The sequence below is a fragment of the Impatiens glandulifera genome, chromosome 8 (genome assembly GCF_907164915.1).
Source record: "Impatiens glandulifera chromosome 8, dImpGla2.1, whole genome shotgun sequence".
NCBI lineage: Eukaryota > Viridiplantae > Streptophyta > Magnoliopsida > Ericales > Balsaminaceae > Impatiens > Impatiens glandulifera.
The window spans coordinates 19,712,167-19,734,481 of NC_061869.1; the positions used below are offsets into that span (position 1 = coordinate 19,712,167).

General features: G+C 34.1%; 2 protein-coding genes and 1 non-coding gene across 3 annotated transcripts; 2 read left to right on the forward strand and 1 right to left on the reverse strand.

Moving 5' to 3' along the window:
* Positions 1 to 11,861: 11,861 nt before the first annotated feature.
* TRNAA-UGC lies at positions 11,862 to 11,934 on the reverse strand. The gene has a single exon. It is a non-coding gene; the product is annotated as a tRNA-Ala (tRNA).
* Positions 11,935 to 13,542: 1,608 nt separating this feature from the next.
* On the forward strand, positions 13,543 to 15,070 carry LOC124913149. Its single transcript, XM_047453760.1, has 2 exons — positions 13,543 to 14,301; positions 14,394 to 15,070. Exons 1-2 carry the CDS (start codon positions 13,563 to 13,565, stop codon positions 15,068 to 15,070), a joined length of 1,416 nt encoding a protein of 471 aa, XP_047309716.1. The 5' UTR covers positions 13,543 to 13,562.
* Positions 15,071 to 15,300: 230 nt separating this feature from the next.
* LOC124913150 lies at positions 15,301 to 17,004 on the forward strand. Its single transcript, XM_047453761.1, has 6 exons — positions 15,301 to 15,556; positions 15,635 to 15,879; positions 15,956 to 16,180; positions 16,259 to 16,351; positions 16,420 to 16,536; positions 16,618 to 17,004. Exons 1-6 carry the CDS (start codon positions 15,322 to 15,324, stop codon positions 17,002 to 17,004), a joined length of 1,302 nt encoding a protein of 433 aa, XP_047309717.1. The 5' UTR covers positions 15,301 to 15,321.
* Positions 17,005 to 22,315: the final 5,311 nt, after the last annotated feature.

The following is a 22,315-nucleotide window of genomic DNA, read 5'->3' on the forward strand; positions in this document are numbered from 1 at the left end:
TCTTGTAGACCTCAAAATGGTTCAATTTTTAAAATATGTACACATTTAAGGGAAAAATTGTTGATGTTTAAAATAATCAGACAGACTTATAAAGACGGAGGTCTCAATTTGTCTGATTAGACCAGTCGTCTAAAGAAGCTACGCACTTAGACAAACATTTTCTTATGCAACTAGCAAATTAAGTCTGGTTAGACATCTACTTTTTATACAGACGTCTAAAGCGCTAGTAGACATGCGTAGTTAGACGCCGTCTGAACAGTCGTATGATTAGACGCCTGTAGACGCGCGTATTTAAACGTCGTCTAAACTAGATGTCTACCCAACTTAGACGCGAGGGATGCATATGGCATGATTAGACGTCTAACTACGCGTGTCTTTAGACTTCTCATCTTTGGACCAATTAAAGACAATTGTCACTTTAATATGCACTGTCATTTAATTTTCCCGCTTAAATAGTAAAATAGTCATATTCTAAATTCGAATAACTTGAAGACACATGTCTCTTAATGTTAAGAATATGACTAATATACCCAACAATTAATTACTTCACGACTTTGTAATTACTAGGAATTTGGTAAAATACAGTTATTGATGACTACTTTTGGGTAAAGGGGTCTAAAATTAAATGACAGTTTTATTTCAAATAATGCCGGTTGAACGCGTGACTATTCAAATACTATTAAAGGACATCTTGCATGACCAAAGGGTTTTTACGCTATTGCAATCTTAAAACCCTAGTTTGATCTCTACCTTCTCTCTACAAAGAAATCTAGATCTTGCTTGTCTAATATTCCTTTATATATTTAAGATGACTTCTAAAAAGATTCTCTCTCTCACACAACATCTTGCAGGTAGACTTTGTTTTGGTCTACACCCTTGAACAACAAGATATTGTGGAGATGTTCAAATCTCTAGAGGCATTTGGCCTCAGAAAATTTCTCAGCAGATCGTTTATTCTATATGAAGAAGAAGTCCAAGAGTTCTTTAAGATATGGAAAGTAGTTGGAGATTCTGTTGAGGCAACGGTGAACGGCGTAAATATCTCCTTCTCTAAATCCATTTTCGCCAATTCTTCGATCTTCCTTCTAAGGGTCATACCTTTGATGTTGCGATTCCGGCCAAGATTATCACAGACATGCAGATCGCTTTCTCAAACACCGATAGTTCAATAAACATCAATGGGAAGAAGAAAGCGTTAAAGCCCCATTTCTACATTCTAAATGACGTTGTCGCGAAGACTCTTCAGACAAGGGCAGGGTCCTTCGATCTGTACTCCCAAGACAGGTTTGATTACATGGTGGCTATAACTAGAGGGATTCCAATCAATTGGGCGTCTACTCTGTTCTCAACACTCTTCCAGATGGTCTCTCCAAGAAGCAAGTAGAGTGCGGGCTTTTTAGTTCAACTCGGCTGGTTCTTAGAGCATTTGGGTGTCCCTATGGGTAGGGGTGTGATCATTAACCCATACCAAATATTTACTGACATCTCAGTAAGGGGCTCCTTGGGAAGGATCTCAAGAAGGAGTTTAATCCTGAATCTTTCGGACAATAGACGAGTGGTCAATCGATCACTCTGACCAAGCAACCAGCGACTTCAAGCCGCATGACGAGTGCGAAGAGGGCTAAATCTTCAGTCATGGAGTTCGCTGTGAGCTCCAATAGCCAAAAGAGGGCGTCTATTAGGGAATCGGGAGAAGTCGACTCCATCCCTGAAAAGGCAAGACAAGTGAGTAACCCTATTGCTGCTATCTATATATCCTCTTTCTCGCCACCGCCATCAGCCAGTCCAGTGAAGAAGCGGGCTAAGTCGTTTGCTAATATTTCTAATCAGACGAAGGAGTCTAAATCTTCCAAAACGACATCTAAGGTAACTTCCTTTGTTCCTACGGTCGTAGTGCCAAATGTTGAAGTTCTAGTAGTGGAACAAGCTGAAGGACCAACTATTGAGCCAGTTGGTTAAAATAATAAATGTATTAACATGAAAAACACGTATGCTTTCCTTGATGAACCGGTAGCTGCAGATGTTGTTGGTACTGTTAGCGTTGCTATTGAAATAGAGCAGGTAGAAGCTCATACGTCTACTGTTGCTACTACATCTGAAAAAGAACCCATTCAGACGAATGATGCGATGTCTGTTGCTGAGACTTTTATAGAACAACCTGTTTAGAAAGCAACTAGAATTTTAACGGAACCTCCAGAAGGTGCGTTTCAAAAGGCCCTCTCTCCTTTCGAAATTCTAAGAGCAGCTAGAGGGGATCCAGACATCTCTTTCAGAGAACCAATGCCTACTCCCAAACCAATAGAGGTTCCTGGAAAATGGAAAGGTGTTGCTGAAGACGTTCTGGAAAACATTTCGAAAGCCAACCTTATCTACAACCTCATCATGGAGGATTTTGAAGTAAAAGCTGTTGTGAAGATCGAAGCCTTCGACACCTGGATCAATCACAAAATGAATTCATAATACGATGAAATCATCTCCAACAACGAGATTGAAATTGAATGGAAGAAACTAGTAAAAATGGAGAAGTGTGTTCTCAAATGGGAAAAAACAACAAGTGTCTATGAGGCGCTTAAAAGAAGAGAACTCGTCGTGGCAAATACAATGGGACGTGCCCTTTTCCTTTACTTAAGGCGAGAAAAACAAATTTCAACTCCCTTGACAGGGATGCCAATTCATAGGAAAAGACTCTTAAACGACTTGACCTGCTCATGAATGCATATTGCTCTACCGTCGTCCAATATGTTCATGGTACAGGATCCTTCAGATATGAAATCTTCCACTTTGAATCATCTAGGGAAACAGTCATTCACATTAATGACATCCCTTCTCCACAAGGCGAGCATCTCCCTCTATCTAAACTAAGCAGACACCGCCTCAGTCTGAAACTCGACAAGATCCTCCAATTCTCGAAGAAGAGGAAGTTGTTGCCCCTAGTGCTGAACAGGCAACTCTCTATCAGAAAGAGATGCCCGAACAAAGAAAGTCTTCATCCGTTGAGGGGGGACCCTCAAATACTATAGAATAGGAACCGGGTTCACAAGTTGAGGGGGAACCTTTGAAGCCATCTGATCAAGAGAAGACTCCATTTGCTGAGGGGGAACGTTCTCAAAGAGCTTTAGAGTCTAAAAAAACTAAGTCCTCTTCATCTTCAGAAGAAAGATTGCCCTCTCCTCTAAAACTCGTCACCTATCTCCTGTGAGGATAGCCGACTCTCTTCATGAATATCTTTGTGAAGACCCTCCTCAATCTAGGAACATCTCAGGCTATGCCAATCAGTTGGATGAAGAGATTCAAGATGATATAAATGACTCTAGGACTATGAAGAATGATCCTCTAGAACCCACCCAAGATAAGGAACCAGAGAAATCCATACAGGTAAATCTACATGTTAATCATATTCGATCTGTTCCACCAAACTTGCACTTTGTATCCTCTACTCCTCCTTCGTCTCCTCCTTTGTCTGAGGAAGATTCTCCTGGAGATGCAAGCTTTCGCAATGCCATTATGGATGCGTTGGGCGCTATGCAGCAGAACATATTGGACATGTCATCCAAACTACAAAATCTTGAGAAGGGGCCCACATCTAATAAAGAAGTTGTTTCTTCTATTGTTACCACTCAAAAGGAAACAGACAAAATTCTAAAGAGAAACACATATGAAGTTAATCTTCTCCATACTCAGTATAAAAAGTTGGAGAAGAATTTGCACAAACAACACTCTGATTATCATGCTGAATCAAAGAACTTCAATCTAGAGCTTCATCAAGAGACAAGGTCCATGATTGAATATGTTCGGTCCCAAGTATTGGAGGTTGCCAATTCGCTGAGAAGTGAAGAAGATGAACGTCTAGAGCAAGTCGATGCTACTGTAAGGAGTTTCCAGGTTGCCGAAGATGCTGAAGCTGCAGCTGCAAAAGAAAGAGCCCTCATTGTTGCCAACCCTCATAATGTTAAAAAGGGGGAAGGAAGCAATAGAGGGGGGTCAAATTCCGCTCGTGGGACACGATCCAAACGAAAAAACCACTGAAGGTGGCAGAGGCAGTTGCCAATATGATAGAGGTGGTGGTAATGGTGGTCGAAAAATTACTCGAATACAAAACCTTCTAACTAGGGAAGATATTCTTCAAGGTCTTGATTCAAGAGTTAAAAAGGAAGGATCTTAAATCTACTATCTTATTTTCTGTACTCTTAACAATGTTTAATACTTTGGTTAAACTAATGTATTCGTATTTGCTTTAATTTGTGTTCTCAACTTAATTACTACTACTTAGTTTTAACATCATTAAAAAGGGGGAAATTGTTGGGAAATTTAGAAACAAAAAAAGAAAGAAATTTAATTATGAAAGAAAAAGTTTGATTAACTTTAAAAGAATATAAAAGATGTTTATGGCGTGGAACATAATTTTTATGATGTTAATATGGTCAAGCTAACTTGTCTATTTTTTTGTGTAGACGCAAATTTAAAAGACTTTGCTACTTCAGACACGGACGAGGTAGTCTAACTCCTTTAGACGCGGTCTACAGGAATGCTTAGTTAGACAAGGACGTCTAACTCCTTTAGACGCTATCTAAAGGGAAACATAGTTAGACGAGGTAGTTTAACTCCTTTAGACACTGTCTAAAGTTTATACGCTGTCTAAAGGGAAACGTAGTTAGACAAGGTATTCTAATTCCTTTAGACACTGTCTAAAGAAAAACGTAGTTAGACGAGGTAGTCTAACTCCTATAGATACTTTCTAAAGGAAGACGTAGTTAAACGTGGTAGTCTAACTCCTTTAGACGATGTCAAAAAGGAAACGTAGTTGAACAAGGTAGTATAACTTCTTTAGACGCTGTCTAAAGGGAAACATAGTTAGACGAGGTAGTCTAACTCCTTTAGATGTTGTCTAAAGGGAAACATAGTTAGATGAGGTAGTCTAACTCCTTTAGACGTTATCTAAAGGGAAACATAGTTAGACGAGGTAGTCTAACTCCTTTAGACGCGGTTTAAAGGAATGAGTAGTTAGATGAGGACGTCTAACTCCTTTATACGCGGTGTAAAGGGATGCGTAGTTAGACGGGGTCGTCTTACTCCTTTAGGCGCGGTCTAAAGGAATGCGTAGTTAGACGAGGACGTCTAACTCCCTTTGACGCGGTCTAATGAAGAACGTATAATGCCTTGCTTTTCTAGTTGTCTGAAGGAAGCATCTGTCTAACCACAATCACATAGTTGTGTACTCCACTTCTTTCAATAGTCTGACAAGCCAGCTAATTCCATCAAATGAATAATTTCCACGTACGCGGATATCTCTCATTACCTTTCCAGTAGAGGACAAGATCAGAGGATATCTGGCGCACTATCTGTTCGGTACAGCCACAATCCAAATTCTTAGAAGTCTGTTGTACTCTCGTACTACAGGAGGCCATCCAACGGATACATGCACGTGTCCATAAAGAATATTTGACCATTGGTGCACTTCAACTATATATAGAAGCTCAAGGACAACGGTCGAACGATTGGTCTGAAAAACTTACAAGTCTAAAATACTCTACTTAACACACACAAAATCTCTTACTATCTAGCTGTGATAACATTGTAATTGCATACTGTCTTTTTGTGTAAAACCACAGTGTTGTAAGTTCAACAGAGGTTGTTCTGTTCAACAGAGAATTAGCTAGATCAATGAGTTGTATCAGATTCAAAGTCTTTAGTGGACATCCTTTCGGTTGTGGAAGAAGGGGTGACGTAGGAGTTTTATTTCCGAACATTCATAAAACTCCTTGTGTTCTTTACTTTTAGCCATTTACATTAAGTTGTCTAAAGATTCAAATCCAACGAACAGTTCCGCACTTGAATCTATTTCAAGAGTTTTGAGGATTTACGAAGAATAGAAACAGATACTAATCCCTCACAGGATTATTATCGAAGAGTTTATCGTAAGCTGTTCACAATAGTCAGACCTTAGTCTTTATTGCCAACACCGATCCCAACAGTTACGATGAGGACATACGAGTTTCCCTTTTGTATTCCATCCAGACAAGTTCGCGTACGTTGGGAAGTGGTTAATGATCCATAACAATTATGCTCACATGTTAAAGGATTGCGATGTGTGTGCATCAAATGTTCTCACACCACAATTCTCAATTGTATCTCCCGGACTCTTTGGGTCTGTAATTAATATAGATATAATGAAATTTCTAGAATTCATGCAAAGAGTGGGTGACACGTTAGAATTAGAATAACCGGCCAAATACTATATGACTTTTTCCCATTTGCAAAGGGTTGAAACCCATTGTTTGATAAACCAAGTCTCACACTACGAGAGTCCAACGCGAAGTCTTTATACCTCTCATCAAACGTTTTCCAAGTGTATGAATCAGTCGAATGTCTCAACATATCACCTTCAATTCTTACTTCCTTATGTCATCTCATCATTGGAGCGGTCTTAGAGCACATGTATAGCCTCTATAGTCTTTGTATTAGAGGAAAATATCTTAACACCTTAGTGATCATAAATTCTCCATTTTATTTCTTCCGAACTGCCCCACTTGTTTGGTCGACTTTCTATCTAGAAATGCCACAAACTCAGCAAGACTCCAAAATTTTGTCGTTCTTCCAAAATAGCATACAATTTCTCTTACATGCATTTATCTTATCATACTTAAGTCTGATATCTGTAATAAACTTCTTACATTCGTAGTACGAGTTTGGAAATTAGCATCCATCGATAATATGTCATCTTTAAGTAGATGCAATAACATATCGATCGAAGCATTTATCCATTGACCAACATTCTTTATGTGAAGGAATTTCAACAGTGCTAATGATTTTGTTATTCGTGCACCTTTATATAAAGGCCGTTTAGAATCATCAAGCAATTCATATAATCTCTGCGCATCCTCAACTGGTTCATGGTTGCTCGGGCCATCATTAACGTTGGAGAACATATAGTGTATAAAATCTTGCATATATTGTTCTTCATTAGCCGTATTATTAAATTCCGGCGGTGTACTTGTGACTTCCGACAACACATCATCCGAGTCACCGTCATGATCATTGTCATCATCATGATCATAAATCACGTTAGTAGTACTCCTCTTTAATCCATGACAATACCAGAATTCATAATTCAGATTTATTCCATAAACGATGAGGTGAGTCTTCACATTGACTATATCCTTAAAAGTCGTGTTCAAGCATTTCACGTAAGGACATTTCACTTTATATCGTCATGTACTAATCACTTCAAAATCTAGGAAGTGGTCAACTCCTTCCTCCTATTTTGGATGATCTCAATGTAAGCTTATCCAAGTTTTGTCGGGTACTTATATCATTCTAATAAGATGGAAAAAACCTAGTATATGATAAAATCCTAAAATAAGTCCTTCAACTATTAATAATTATTTTATATCTTTCTCTCAATAACAAGTCCTTAAATTTATTTTATATGAAATATAGAAGACAAAAACAAACATTAAGTAAAACAACAAACTGCCCACCAATATTAACTCCAAACATTCTAATTATTCAACATAATCAATATATAATCAAAATGAATGAATAATAATCAACACATCAATTGCTAGGAATCTTAATTAATTCTCTTTACAACAATTATTAGGAATCAATTGCTAGAAATATTAATTAATCTATAAACTATTCATAAACCATAAATCACACCAATTTTAGCAAATTTGTAGTTAGGCTAAACCTAGAAGTATATAAAACCCTAAATCACACCAATTTAAGAAAATTTATATAACCTAGAGTGAATAGGAGAAAATGGAGAAGACATACCTACAGAAAGAGTTCGTTGGGAAGTTTTGGGAGGTAAGCGAGACGGCTAGCCGGGACGTTCTTCTTCATCCTTCCTTCGATGGATGGGCGACGACGGCGTATATCTACGAATGGAGGTAGAATGACGGCGGTGTGGACTGGCTAGAGGAAGAGAATGACATATAGGCGGGCGCGGGGATGATTTCAGTAGAGAGAAGAAACAGAGATAGTGTAGGGGAGAGTTTTTGCCAAAATCCCGATTTAAAGAGTCAATACCGAAAGATATAACAAATCTTTCGGTATTAACTTTTAACTAATGACCGACATATTTACCCATTTCTTTCAGCTTTGGCCTTAATCACCCAAATTTTTTTGTAAGTGTTGTGGAGGGATAATACCGAAAGATTTGAACTAAATCTTTCGGTATTTAATCTCTTAAAATTTAATAATTAATCAGATTTTAGCTAATTATTTTATCCTTAAATACCAAACACAATCTATATACTTAAAAATTAAATACAATACCTACACATCCTCACATTCAAACACAATTCATACACACATTCTAATAATAATTAAACACAAACCTTTATACATCCTTATTAATCAAGCACAAACTTATACTTATAAATTCAATCACAATCCCTATACTTGGAAATTGATATGCTTAGATAATTAAATAAGATCCATATACTTAAAAACCAAAATACCACTTAGAAAAAGGAAAAAGAAATTAGTGAAGAAAGCCATTACCGAGAGAAATGGAGAAAATCTTTCAGTATTTGGTGCAAAAACTGACAAATTTACCCATTTATTTAAGCTTTGACCTTAATTACCTAGAAATTCTCAAAGTACTAGGAAGGGCCAATACCGAAAGAATTGGGTAATTCTTTTGACATTACCTTTAAATACCAAAAGATTTGATTTAATCTATCGATATTGACCCCTTCAAATTTAAAAACTAATCAGATTTAAACATGATTATATTTTATCCTTAAAAAACTAAACACATTTCTATACTTAGAAATTAAATAAAACCCCTACACATATAAACACAAATCATACACACACAATCTAATTAGAGGAGTGATAGAGGATGGGAATTTGGGAGAGAGAAAATGGGAGAGAGAATGATGTGTCACTATATCACTAGTTGGAAAAATGATAAAGGGTGAGAGTGGAGGGATAATACCGAAAGATTTGAACTAAATATTTCGGTATTTAATCTCTTAAAATTTAATAATTAATCAGATTTTAGCTAATTATTTTATCCTTAAATACCAAACACAATCTATATACTTAAAAATTAAATACAATACCTACACATCCTCACATTCAAACACAATTCATACACACATTCTAATAATAATTAAACACAAACCTTTATACATCCTTATTAATCAAGCACAAACTTATACTTATAAATTCAATCACAATCCCTATACTTGGAAATTGATATGCTTAGATAATTAAATAAGATCCATATACTTAAAAACCAAAATACCACTTAGAAAAAGGAAAAAGAAATTAGTGAAGAAAGCCATTACCGAGAGAAATGGAGAAAATCTTTCAGTATTTGGTGCAAAAACTGACAAATTTACCCATTTATTTAAGCTTTGACCTTAATTACCTAGAAATTCTCAAAGTACTGGGAAGGGCCAATACCGAAAGAATTGGGTAATTCTTTCGACATTACCTTTAAATACCAAAAGATTTGATTTAATCTATCGATATTGACCCCTTCAAATTTAATAACTAATCAGATTTAAACATGATTATATTTTATCCTTAAAAAACTAAACACAATTCTATATACTTAGAAATTAAATAAAACCACTACACATATAAACACAAATCATACACACACAATCTAATTAGAGGAGTGATAGAGGATGGGAATTTGGGAGAGAGAAAATGGGAGAGAGAATGATGTGTCACTATATCACTAATTGGAAAAATGATAAAGGGTGAGGAGAGAGAGAAAAGTAAAAATTTTGTTGTTTTTTCGGCCAATCAGATTGCGCAATGTCATTCCCTCCCCCATTTCCTCTCTCAAATTCCCTCTCCTAATCATTTCTCTTCTAATTATAATCAAACACAAACTCTTATACATCATATTATAATGAAACATAAGTAAATTCAATTACAATCCATATACTTGGAAATTGACACACAATTCATATGCTTAGATAATTAAACAAGATCCATATATATACTTAGAAACTAAATACCACTTAGAAAAGGAAAAGAAATTAGTCAAGAAGACCATTATCGAGAGAATTGGAGAAAATCTTTCTATATATGGTTCCAAAACCAACAAATTTAACAAATTCTTTCGGCTTTGGCCTTAATTACCCAGAAATTCTCAAAGTGCTGGGAAGAGCCAATACCGAAAGAATTGGGTAGTCCTTTCAACATTACCCATAAATACAGAAATAGTTGACATAAATCTTTCGGTATTTTATCATTTCAAATTTAATAATTAATCAGATTTAATCCTGATTATATTTTATCCAAAAGTAACTAAACACAATTCTATACTTAAAAATTAAACAAAACTCTTATACATACAAACACAATCTTTACACACATTCTAATTATAATCAAACACAAACCTATACTTGTAAAATCAATCAAATTATCTATACTTAAAAATTGACATACAATTGATATGCTCAAATAATTAAACAATATCCTTATACATAAAAACCAAAATACCACTTAGAAAAGGGAATGAAGTTAGTGAAGAAGGTCATTACCGAGAGAAATGGAATAAATCTTTTAGTATTTAGTGTCAAAACGAAAAATTATCCATTTTTTTCGGCTTTGGCCTTAATTACCCAAAAATTCTCAAAGTGATGGGAAGGACAAATACTGAATTCAGCATTACCTTTAAATACCGAAAAATTTGAAATAATTTTTCGGTATTCACTAGTAGAAATGTGATAATCACCGAGGAATATGACGGAGAGAAATTGAAAGCTCTCGGAAAATATAATTTAACCGAGGGCATTTATTAGTCCTCGCTGATATATACATAAATAGGTAAGGAGTGAGCGGAATTCGCAAAATAGAAAGAATCTTCGAATGACACATCATGCGGGGAGTGTGTCATTCTCTCAAGTGGTAGTAAAAATGGTAAGTATATTTATATTATTCAAGGGTCATTATAATATATGTTAACTATATTTTGATAATTAACATTAATATATAATCACAGGAGAGGACTACGGGGAAGGCACCATCACATATTGATCTTTTCTATGAGACATATAATAAAAAAGGAACAAGTGATGAGTCTGCTCGTGTGGTGGATCCCCATGTGCAGGAGAAAATTGTAAGTGTACTTAATTATTAATATTTCACTTACTTAGAGTTATTAGAATCAACTTATGTTTCATTAATAAAGTTAGAATTATTAATATTTCATTAATAAAGTTAGAATTATTTAATCAACTTATGTTTCATTTTGTAGGATGCGATGTGCCAAACGCTAGAGAGAAATCTCGATATATCCGATTACGAGCTGACCGAGAACGTTTTTGGACGACAAGGGAACGAGAGGGTCATTGGAATGGGATCCGGGGTGAGACCCACCCAGTTTAGAGGAAATTTGCGTGGTGGAAGTAAATCGCATCGGAATGAGCAAGATTACGAGCAGTTGTGTACTAAATTATAAGAGAAGACTTCGAAAAGAGAAGAGTTGGAAAGACAAATGGAAATACAACAGGAAAAACAAAAACAAATGGAAATACAACTGGCGGCGTTTATGGAGAGATTTCCTCCAACTCTACCTCCGGATGAGTCTGGTATATGATAGACTTGCTTTTATCTTTCAATATTTTGATCGGTATTTCATCCTATTTTGGATGAATTGGGATTTAGGCTTATCTTTCAATATTTTGACCCGTTTTTTTGGATGAATTTGGATTTTGGTTGAATGATTGTATTTGGATGAATATGGATTTAGTTTGGATGAATGTATTTTGGATATATTGGGATTTAGATTGGATAATTGTATTTTAGATTAATGGAATTTTGGTATATGATTGGTCGCTGAAATTGTTTGGTTGAAATGTTATTATTGTCTAATATAAAAAAGATGTTGGAGATGCGGGGGATCGAACCCCGTGCCTCTCGCATGCAAAGCGAGCGCTCTACCATTTGAGCTACATCCCCATTACATTTAATGCTGCAAAATGAAATAAATTATTATCACGAACTACACAAGATTTTGCACACCCTCATTTGTTTCAAATATTACCAAAAAGCCTTTTAGATCTTCTTAGAAGATCTGATCACAAGCAAGAAGACTCCATTCTTTTTCTCTCCAATACCTTCTTCTTAATAATGCAAAGAGTAATTCTAACCCTACCTGAGAAACAAATGGAACATTGAGAAGGAGGTGGGGAGAAAATATGAAGAAGCAAACCCTAGAGAAGAAAAGAAATGAGATTTTTGATCTAGAAACAAGTATGACTTGCTAGGAAACAATGTCGTTGAACCATTCACAGCCATCTCTACCACCACCTCACTCATATACGAACCCTAATACTCACCTGAATAATCAAGACGAGATTTGAAAGAACGACAAGACGAACTTTGATGGATGAGTCGAGGCAGCCTTCACTAAAGATGAGCATTTAGAGAGAGACGGAGACGACGAGAGATGAAATCTTGAAAGAGAAATGAAAATTTTAAATAAATGTTTAATTAGAATCTGAATCGTCGTACAATCGTACAATATCAAATCGTCACGAATTTACAAACTTGTCACAAACCTACATCAAATCGTCACGAATTACAAGATCGTCTCGAACTTCTAATCGTCACGAACGATGAAGGATAATAAGGACATTTCACAGGTTCAAAATGTCATTTTTGCAAATATTATCGACCTTGATTTATTTTTCAAATTTGACCTCTTATTTGGGTCATTTCGCATATAAGATGGTCATCTAAATACATATGCCATGTCATCTTGTTTGATTGGAAGAAGGGGACGAGAGAAGATTGATCTTTGCTTTGCTACGATTAGAACTTAGAGAGAGAAGCGGAGGAGAGATGACGTTCGACATTAATTTTTTTTTTAAATGTTTTAAAAAACGATGTCATTTAGTATTTTGGGACAGCGGATGGAACATGATTTTGATTTTGGGACAGCAGATACATTTCAAATAACATACCGTATTAAGAAAAAGTAAATAATTTTGGGACAACATATACATCTCAATATATATTTTAATTATTTTTTTATGATAAAATAATTTAACGTTAAAATATTAAAAATAAGATACTTTTATCATAAATATTAGTTGTCTAGGGTTCTTGTTTATTTTTGGTTCTAACCTTACTCCGCGTAATAACCATACTGCGATTGAAGAGAATGTTAGCAAACGTTGTATGCAATTAGGATCCTAAATAATGCACATGTAGATTAGGTAAAATCCCATGGCTATATTTGGTCAAACCCACCCACTATATACACTTCTTCTTATTGGCTTATGTATATATTTCACTTTTGTAATGTCATTGCCCAAAAAAAACACATTATCAAACCAAATTAAAGTGTAACAAGTAGTCAAGATGTGAAACAAAATAATTTAACTTGGCGTGTGATAACCACTAGATTGAACTGAAGGGAAAATGACCAAACCATGAAGTTAGGCTACAAAATAAAATACTATACTAATATATTGGTCAAACCTAGACCCACACACTTCCACTCTTCTATATAATAAACCTAAAATTCCAACCAAGCATCTCTCTACTCTATACCCATAATCATAAATCTAGGAAACTAAGAAATGGGCAAAAGATTGGCTATTTTGTGGCTATGCGCAGCATTCTTCCTTCTCCTTGGAGTGGAGATCTCCGAAGCCTTCAAGTCAAACCCTGTGAAATGCCATGACAGCAAGAACTTCCCAACTTGCTTCAAGAACATTAACTTATATTGCCCGAAGGAGTGCCCATGGAGTTGCACGGTCGATTGTGCCAAGTGTCGGCCAGTCTGCAACCCACCACCCAAATCCTTGAATCCGAACAAGAATGCAGACTGTAACGACAAGAAAAAGTTACCTCAATCACCGCAAAATAAACCCATCAAATTCCCACCCGTGGTTAACCATCCACTAAGGCCGGAACCACCTAAGAAACAACAGATCAACTTCCCACCTCATATGTCGTTCAACGGTTATTCAACACCACCACCTAAGAAACAGATCAACATCCCACCTCAAACACCGTTCAAGGGCTATTCAACACCACCACCTAAGAAACAGATCAGCTACCCACCCCAAACACCGGTCAAGGGCTATTCATCACCACCACCAATGGTTAACCCTCCACCAACTAAGAAAGAGACTGAATCCCCAGGTCTAGCAACGTCCAAAGCTTCTTCAACGCCGCCGCGAGTGTCGACTTATCCAAGGACAGCTAGGTGTAGGAACAAGAACTATACGAAATGTTATTTGACACAACATAAGTGTCCACCTGCATGTCCTGACCACTGCGAAGTTGACTGTGCCAAATGTAGTCCTGTTTGTAGTAAGTATATATATAATCGCTCTGCTATCCCTTAAAATATAAATCAATCATTAATTTGTTAATCTAACAGTTTTCCTTCCATTAATTAATAGGCTGCAATTATCCTGGAGCAGTGTGCAAGGACCCAAGATTTGTGGGTGCAGATGGCATAACCTTTTACTTCCATGGAAAGAAAAACCAAGATTTTTGCATTGTGTCCGATCATAACCTCCACATAAATGCTCATTTCATCGGTGTTCGTAACCACCATATGACCCGTGACTTCACCTGGATCCAATCCCTCGGTATTCGCTTCGGGTCCAACAATATCTCTATCGCTGCCCTCCATACCTCTACTTGGGACGATACATCCGATCGCCTCTCCATTTCCTTCAACGGGCAATCTCTTGAAGAATGGGGTTCGCCAGAAACCGATCTTAAAGTTGTCTTCATCAGGCAGACTAACTCAGTGGTAATAGAGGCAAAGGATTTGTTTCAGATTAAGGCAAATGTGGTTCCCATAACACAAAAAGAATCTAATGTGCATGGTTATGGGATTGACACCGATGAAGACTGTTTTGCGCATCTTGACTTGAGTTTCAAGTTTTATTCACTTAGTGAGGTGGTTGACGGAGTATTAGGTCAAACATATGCATCAAACTATGTGAGTAGAGTGAAGATGGGAGTAGCAATGCCTGTCTTGGGTGGAAACGATAAGTTTCTCTCTTCAAGCATCTTTGCAACGGATTGCATTGCCTCTCGGTTTAGTGAGAAGCCTATGAAGTTGTAGTCTTTCACTACATATAGTTTAAAGTATTCTATTTTAAGTTGTTCAAGTCACATTCGAGTGAGATTAGTTTGCATTGAGATTTGAGTGTATTAATGTTTTGAAGTATCATTGTTTTAAAAAAAAATATTAATTTATTTTTCAACAAAAATTTATTATAGATAAAAGAAAAACAATTGTACTAAATATGGAGGTTTGGAGTGGAAAGAGTATCGAAACATTCGAGAATATCGAAAGAGTTAGATGCTCTCAGAATGCAAAGACTATCGAATCATTTGGAGTACCTCAAAGCTCGTACATATGATGATGGTACAAATGATGGAGCTCGTACAGATGATGAAGCTCGTACAGATAATGTAGAGTCCGACGATCCTATGCAATTTATGGGATCAGAGCTTCATGATATTGCGAGACTGGATGATCCAAATGACACCATTCCCGAGGAATCTCGCACCTCAGTGGAAGAATCTCCCGTTCCTGAGACTGCATGTAGTTAATAATAACTTATACGATATTTTTAAATAATTATATAAAGTTTAACAAATATTATTTTAATGTTATTTACAGTAGAGACTTCATCGAGGAGGGGACGAGGGAAGAATAAAAACACAGTTCTTGCAAGAATGGGAACCGGAGAGAAGATGAGGTTGGAGTTTAGGGACTTGGATGGAAGACCTATATGTGATAACGCCTGCTATTGGTCTCGCCATATTGGGAGCGTTGTGCGGAAAGGCGAGTTGGTGCCACATCGTTTAAAAAATTGGTCTGAACTCTCCCAATCCCAATTAAACCATATATGGCAGTCTATCTCTGTGAGTTTTATAATTTTTAATGTGTTATCTTATAATTTAAAACTTTTAAATCCTAAAATATGTTGTTATTTTTCAGGATCCTTTCGAGAGTTCAACAGACATTCCCATTGAAGCCTATAGAGATAAGACGATGACACAAGTAAAGAAGGCATGGGATAGGTGGAGATATGCAAACAAGAAGACTTACATTGAACCGTATATTGATGACGAGGACAAAATCAGAACAAACCCTCCTCCAGAATTTTATGGCGAAGATTGGAATTATTTGCTTGACAATCACTACTTCACGTCTGAATTTAAGGTGTAGTACATAGTCATATATATATCATTATATGTGTTTTTTGACTATTAACTAACAATTAATATCTTATAATTGTAGAAAAGAAGTAAGACCAACGCTGACAACAGAAAGAAATTGATGTACCCCCACCACACCGGCAGCAAACCATTTTCGCAGAAAGAACGAGATATGGTAATTTTTAGTTAAAGTATTCAATTTACATATTATCTAACATATGATAGTATGTTATTTTTATATAGGAGAGGGAGATGGGACACCCCCCTAGTCAAGCAGAGTTCTTTCTACAAACACACACTAGGAAAGCGACTGCCGATGATCCGACTCCCACGCCTTCTCTACTCGTTCAACAGGCCGTCGTAAGTTGTTATCATTTCTAACATTTTAGTTTGAATGTATAAGTTTAAAATTACTAACATTAATGTTGTAAATGATTGTAGTCTGTGATGCGTGAACGGCTAGAAACAAATCCTAATTTGTCGCCGCTCGAGGTGTTTGAGTCTGCTTTAGGACGACAGGGACACGGGAGGGTGACAGGGATGGGATCGGGTATACGTCCCACTCACTTCAGACCCGATCAAAGGGGAAGTTCTTCTTCAAGCGTTAACTCGCGTGTGTCACAACAAACGCTGATGGAGGAGAACAGGATTCTGCGAGAAGAGATTAATATGATACGCGCAGAACAGGAAGCACAAAAGGAGGCACATGAAGCACAAAATGAGGCACAAGAGAAAAGGATTAACGATATCCAGGCGGAGGTGCGCGCACAAAAAGAAGCTTTTGAGGCGTTCATGTCTATGATTTCCCCTCCTCCCCCTAAACCCTAATTAGTGAATTCTCATTACAATTTAATTTCAAATTTTTGTATTACTATTTAGTATTTTGTTGAATTTGGATTTAATTTTATTTAAGAATGGTTTTTTTGTATTGTCTTCTTTTTCGTAAAAATATTTAAAACAGGTTTTGTGAAAATAAAAAAATAATCGTGGTTTTTTAAATTTGTTTATTATTATTAACCACGGCGTTACGAAAGCTGTGGTTAATAAAACAGTATTTATTAACCACGGCGTTAGGGAAGCCGTGTTTAATAATACTGTATTATTAATCACGGCGTTAGGAAAGCCGTGGATAATAATACTATATTATTAACCACGGCTTTCGTAACGCCGTGGTTAATAATACTGTATTATTAACCACGGCTTTCGTAACGCCGTGATTAATAATATAGTATTATTAACCACGGCTTTCCTAACGCCGTGATTAATAATACAGTATTATTAACTACGGCTTTCCTAACGCCGTGATTAATAATACAGTATTATTAAACACAGCTTTCCTAACGCCGTGGTTAATAATACACTATTATTAACCACGGCTTCCTCCACATAGAGCCGTGGTTAATAATCAAAAACTTTTAACCTCGAGATTTATAGTGTCCACGAGCGACGGCTTTGTTCGCCGACGTTAATAATCATTAACGTCGGCAATAAAGCTTTTAACGACGGTTTTCGCCGTCTTTAATAGTCTTTTTTTTACTAGTGTCAAGCATCTTTGCAACGGATTGCATTGCCTCTCGGTTTAGTGAGAAGCCTATCAAGTTGTAGTCTTTCACTACATATAGTTTAAAGTATTCTATTTTAAGTTGTTCAAGTCAAAAACATTCGAGTGTGATTAGTTTGCATTGAGATTTGAGTGTATTAATGTTTGAAGTATCATTGTTTAAAAAAAAAATATTAATTTATTTTTCAACAAAAATTTATTATAGATAAAAGAAAAACAAATGTACTAAATATAGAGGTTTTGAGTGGATTATTGTATACTTATAAAGTTATTGTCAACCATCAGTGAAATAACCTTTAACATATTATGGATGGACATGTTAAAATGAAAACTGATAAAAAGAATATCATATTACCTATATTCATATAATAAACCAAATCCAACGTATCTTTATGTTGGAATTTATAAGATCACTAATATAATAAATAATTATACAAATATCATATTTAATATAAGCCAAAATAATGTAATATAATGTGAAATTAAGTTTATGGTTGTATTTGTCATGAATATAAAGGAAGAATATCTAAGTGGGATTTCTAATTTTATAAAGGAAAGATATCTAATTTCAAATTACCTAACTATAATAACTAACTTAATGTTGCACTTGTAAAAAATCGACCTTTACCGACGGTTTTTACCGAAAGTTTTATAAAACTCTCATAAATACTCCCGAGAGGAAAAAATCTTTCGGTATTAAAAATAGATTTCGAGAGGGGTGTAAAACTATTGGTTATATGTAACGGTAATGGTCCCCATTTAAAGTAATGTCAATTCTCCTTTGCCTCCCCATCAACAGAGAGAAAAAACTATTCACTTACTCATCAAATGGAAAAACATTCCATATAAGGAAAGTTTAAGGAAATAATCATTCAATCCATGCAAAGTTTAAGGAAAAAGAAGATTCACAATTCATGTCATTAATTAAGGTACGCTTCTGCTGCATTCAGATTTTAATTTCTCACACATTAAATTAGGATCTAATTAGATAATTCAACACTTTATATATTACCTTTTGTTACCTTGTTAGTTATTTAAAAATGAATTAATTAATCTCCTCTCACTCATGTTAATATTTCTAAAAGATATAACTAAACAAATTAGTTTTAAAAAAATCATAAATTATAATAAAAGTAATATAACATAAGTTTTGAATTACTAAATTAATTGTTAAAAAAATAACATACATTAATAATCTTTAATCTTATTTTTTTATATTTATATATAGTTATTAAATCTATTATATATATATATATATTATTTATTTTTATTTATCTATATATATAAAATAAAGTTTAAAATAATTTATATAATATATATATATAATTTATATATAATATTTATATAATATATATTTTAAAAAATAATTTATAGTTTAAAAATAATTGAGTATATAGTTGGAAGGTTACATTACTTTAAACCTCTTATTATTTTTTAAAATATTATATATATATATATATATATATATATATATATATATATATATATATATATAAAATTAATGATTAAAGATAATATATATAAATTATTTTTAAACTTTATTTTATAGATATAGAAATATATATATATATATATATATATATATATATATATATATATATATATATATATATATATATATATATATATATATGAGATTTAATAATTATATAAATATAAAAATTAATGATAAAAAATAAATATATATATAATATTATATATAAATATAAGTGATTTAATAATTATATATATATATATAAATATATAAATATGATTAAAGATAATATATAAAAAAAAATTATTTTAAGCTTAAACTGTTAAGTTTAATTAAAAAGTTGAGGGAATGGTCATTTGATGACCTTTCTAAAAGTTGAAGGAGCGATTTGTTTTAAAAAATAATTTAAGGATTAAAAGTAAGTGATCAGAGTAATTAAAGAGTCATAATTTACATTGTACATAAAAAAAAAAAAAAAAAAACAATTTAAAAAAAGAATTAATTTAATTGACTAACTAGGGCAAATGTGTACAAAAGATTTATTAAATATAATAATAAAAACTTAAAAATAAAAGAAATTAGGGGCCCTTAAACCTTAAATAACAATAATTTAGACATAAACTCAGGGCTCCAAATCACCTGTATTTTTTGGAAAAAAAAATTGTTTTTATTTAATTTGTTATTTTTTTTTATTTTAAATTGTAAAAATTAATAATTTTCGTATTATATTTAGAATAAGAAATTTAGTTTAATTAATTAAATGATATAATATTCTTTTTTATGAGATCTTAAAGTTCAAACTTTTTGAAGTTTTTTTTTTAATTTTTTTAATTTTAGACTGCTGTATTGATTGTCCTGCATAAACTACAACCCACAATTATTATTTTAAAGTAGAATATTCTCCTTTCTTTCCTGATTTGAATTCCAATTTTTAAAATAAGATTGAGAAAAAACATTAAGATTATTTAATGTCTTTATAAAAATAAATTGACCCATTCATGCATAAAAAAAGATTTTAAAATAAAACTAAAAACTATTTTAGACAAAAAGAAAAAAAAAACTAACTAAAACCATTCAAGTTATATATGTTAAATTGGATAAAAAGATAATTCACAACTAAAATTTATAAATAAAATAACAAATTTAAATATAATATATATATATATATTACTTATTGTATAAATATTTTATATAATCTCTAAATCAATTAAATAAAATAGTAAAATAATATTAGATAATAGAAAATAATAAAATTAGTGATACATAAGAATAAACATATCTCATATCTTTATTTGTTTAAAAAAAACCAAAATTGCAAAAATAAAATGTCTATCTTTGTACAGGATGATTTCGGGTTATCTTTAGTGTTCAATGTATCTGGTTCATATGATAAAGTAAATATGGAAATATTTAAATATTTTTTTTTAAAATATAATATATTTTTCTATAAGAGAAATCATAGGTGCAACTACAATGTAACTAAAACAATGTCACGAAATGACATGGTTTGCCACATGTATAGTAGGGAGAAAAAAAAAATTACATGCGTCTTCTCTTTCTTTTTTCAAAAAGAGATATTTCCAAAAAGTTCATTTCTCTATTTGATGACCAGCAACTTCCTTCTCGGCGACGAATTATTTCCTCATTCGAAATGGTAATGGTAAGTAGACGCTAAACATTAGAAACCCTATATTTTTTTAGACTCGAAACCCTATTTTTGTTTGTTTTTCCCATTTTGTCGCATTTATCTCGCCGTTATGTTCTTTAACTTTTCAAAAATAAAAAACTTTTTGGAATCGCTTCCAGTTCAACACCAAACGCAGAAAGTTAAGTTATTTCTAATTTTTACTTTTCTATTGTAGATTTAGTTGTTAAAATCGTGTTAGATGATAATAAATGTTATTGATGTTGGTGATAGTTAGATTAATATGTATTTGAAGGCTATGTTCATGTAAAAACATGGCCAAGAACATGGATTTGTAAAAATCATATTCTTGTAAAAACACAAGAAATGTATTTTTTTTTCAAAAGAATTTCATGTTTAGCGTATATGAACGCCATGTTCAGCGCCTATGAATGCCATGTTCAACACCTATGAACTCCATGTTTAACACATTTTTTAGTTTAAAAAACTTAGTTTTTTTATAAATCAATTTCATGTTCAGCGCTTATGAACGCCTCAACGCATTTTTCAGTTAAAAAAAGTTTTTTTTCAAGCTAATTTCATGTTCAAAGTCTATGAACGTCATGTTTAGCGCCTATCAACTCTATGTTCAACGCATTTTTCAGTTAAAAAAACTTAGTTTCTTTAAACCAATTTCATGTTCAGCGCCTTACAACTCCATGCTTAGCGCCTATGAAATTCATGTTCATACTTTGACAACGATTGTATGGCACTTGTAATCCTCTATGCAAACGAAGAAAGATTCTTTAGTGTCATCTTGATCGATTCAATATCTTAGGAGAACTCTCCGGCGGCCCTCCGGTGCAATTTTCGACGTCGACATCGAAATATTTTCCAACAGAAATGTAGATCTCCTCTCTATCTTCATCCTCCCAAAACATCAGCCAATTCCAACTTACCATTTGTCCGGGATCTGATTTTTAACCATTTTTATAACTCTACCGCCGCTCACAGCTGGTCGCCCACAGTCACCGCGAATCCTTGTTGTCGCCTTGGCGTCGTATTGTCGATGTTCGCTAGTCCTCCTTGGAGTCGTTGTTGCCTGATCAACGCTTGTGAAGGTCATGTTCGAACATTTGAGCTACAGGTGTAATCTGTTCTTCTTGATGTTGTACAGGTTTGTGCAGGCATGCAATCCGATATTCCTCCATGGAGACACATTCCCAATTCCAAACCTGCTGCATCTGGTCAATTTTAGGTTTTGGCATCTTGGTCAGTTATTAGCGGCAAGTCGTACGTCGTGGTTGTGCAGACCGCTATCGAGTGCCAGACTTCAGATTTACCCAAGAGTAGTGCATGAGTGTTGTTTCTCAATTCCTAGCAGCAGATCCTCTATCATGGTCGCTTAGAACTGTGGTCGTCTACTATAGTGTTTTGCTTCTCTTATGGATGGCACCCGTCAGTCTAGTGTCCCAATCAG

Coding starts and splice junctions, on each gene's coding strand:
- LOC124913149 (XM_047453760.1), top strand. CDS start 13,563: ATGGGCAAAAGATTGGCTATTTTGTGGCTATGCGCAGCATTCTTCCTT. Junction 14,302..14,393: donor CAAATGTAGTCCTGTTTGTA/GTAAGTATATAT, acceptor ATTAATTAATAG/GCTGCAATTATCCTGGAGCA.
- LOC124913150 (XM_047453761.1), top strand. CDS start 15,322: ATGCAAAGACTATCGAATCATTTGGAGTACCTCAAAGCTCGTACATAT. Junction 15,880..15,955: donor ATATATGGCAGTCTATCTCT/GTGAGTTTTATA, acceptor GTTATTTTTCAG/GATCCTTTCGAGAGTTCAAC. Junction 16,352..16,419: donor CGCAGAAAGAACGAGATATG/GTAATTTTTAGT, acceptor ATTTTTATATAG/GAGAGGGAGATGGGACACCC.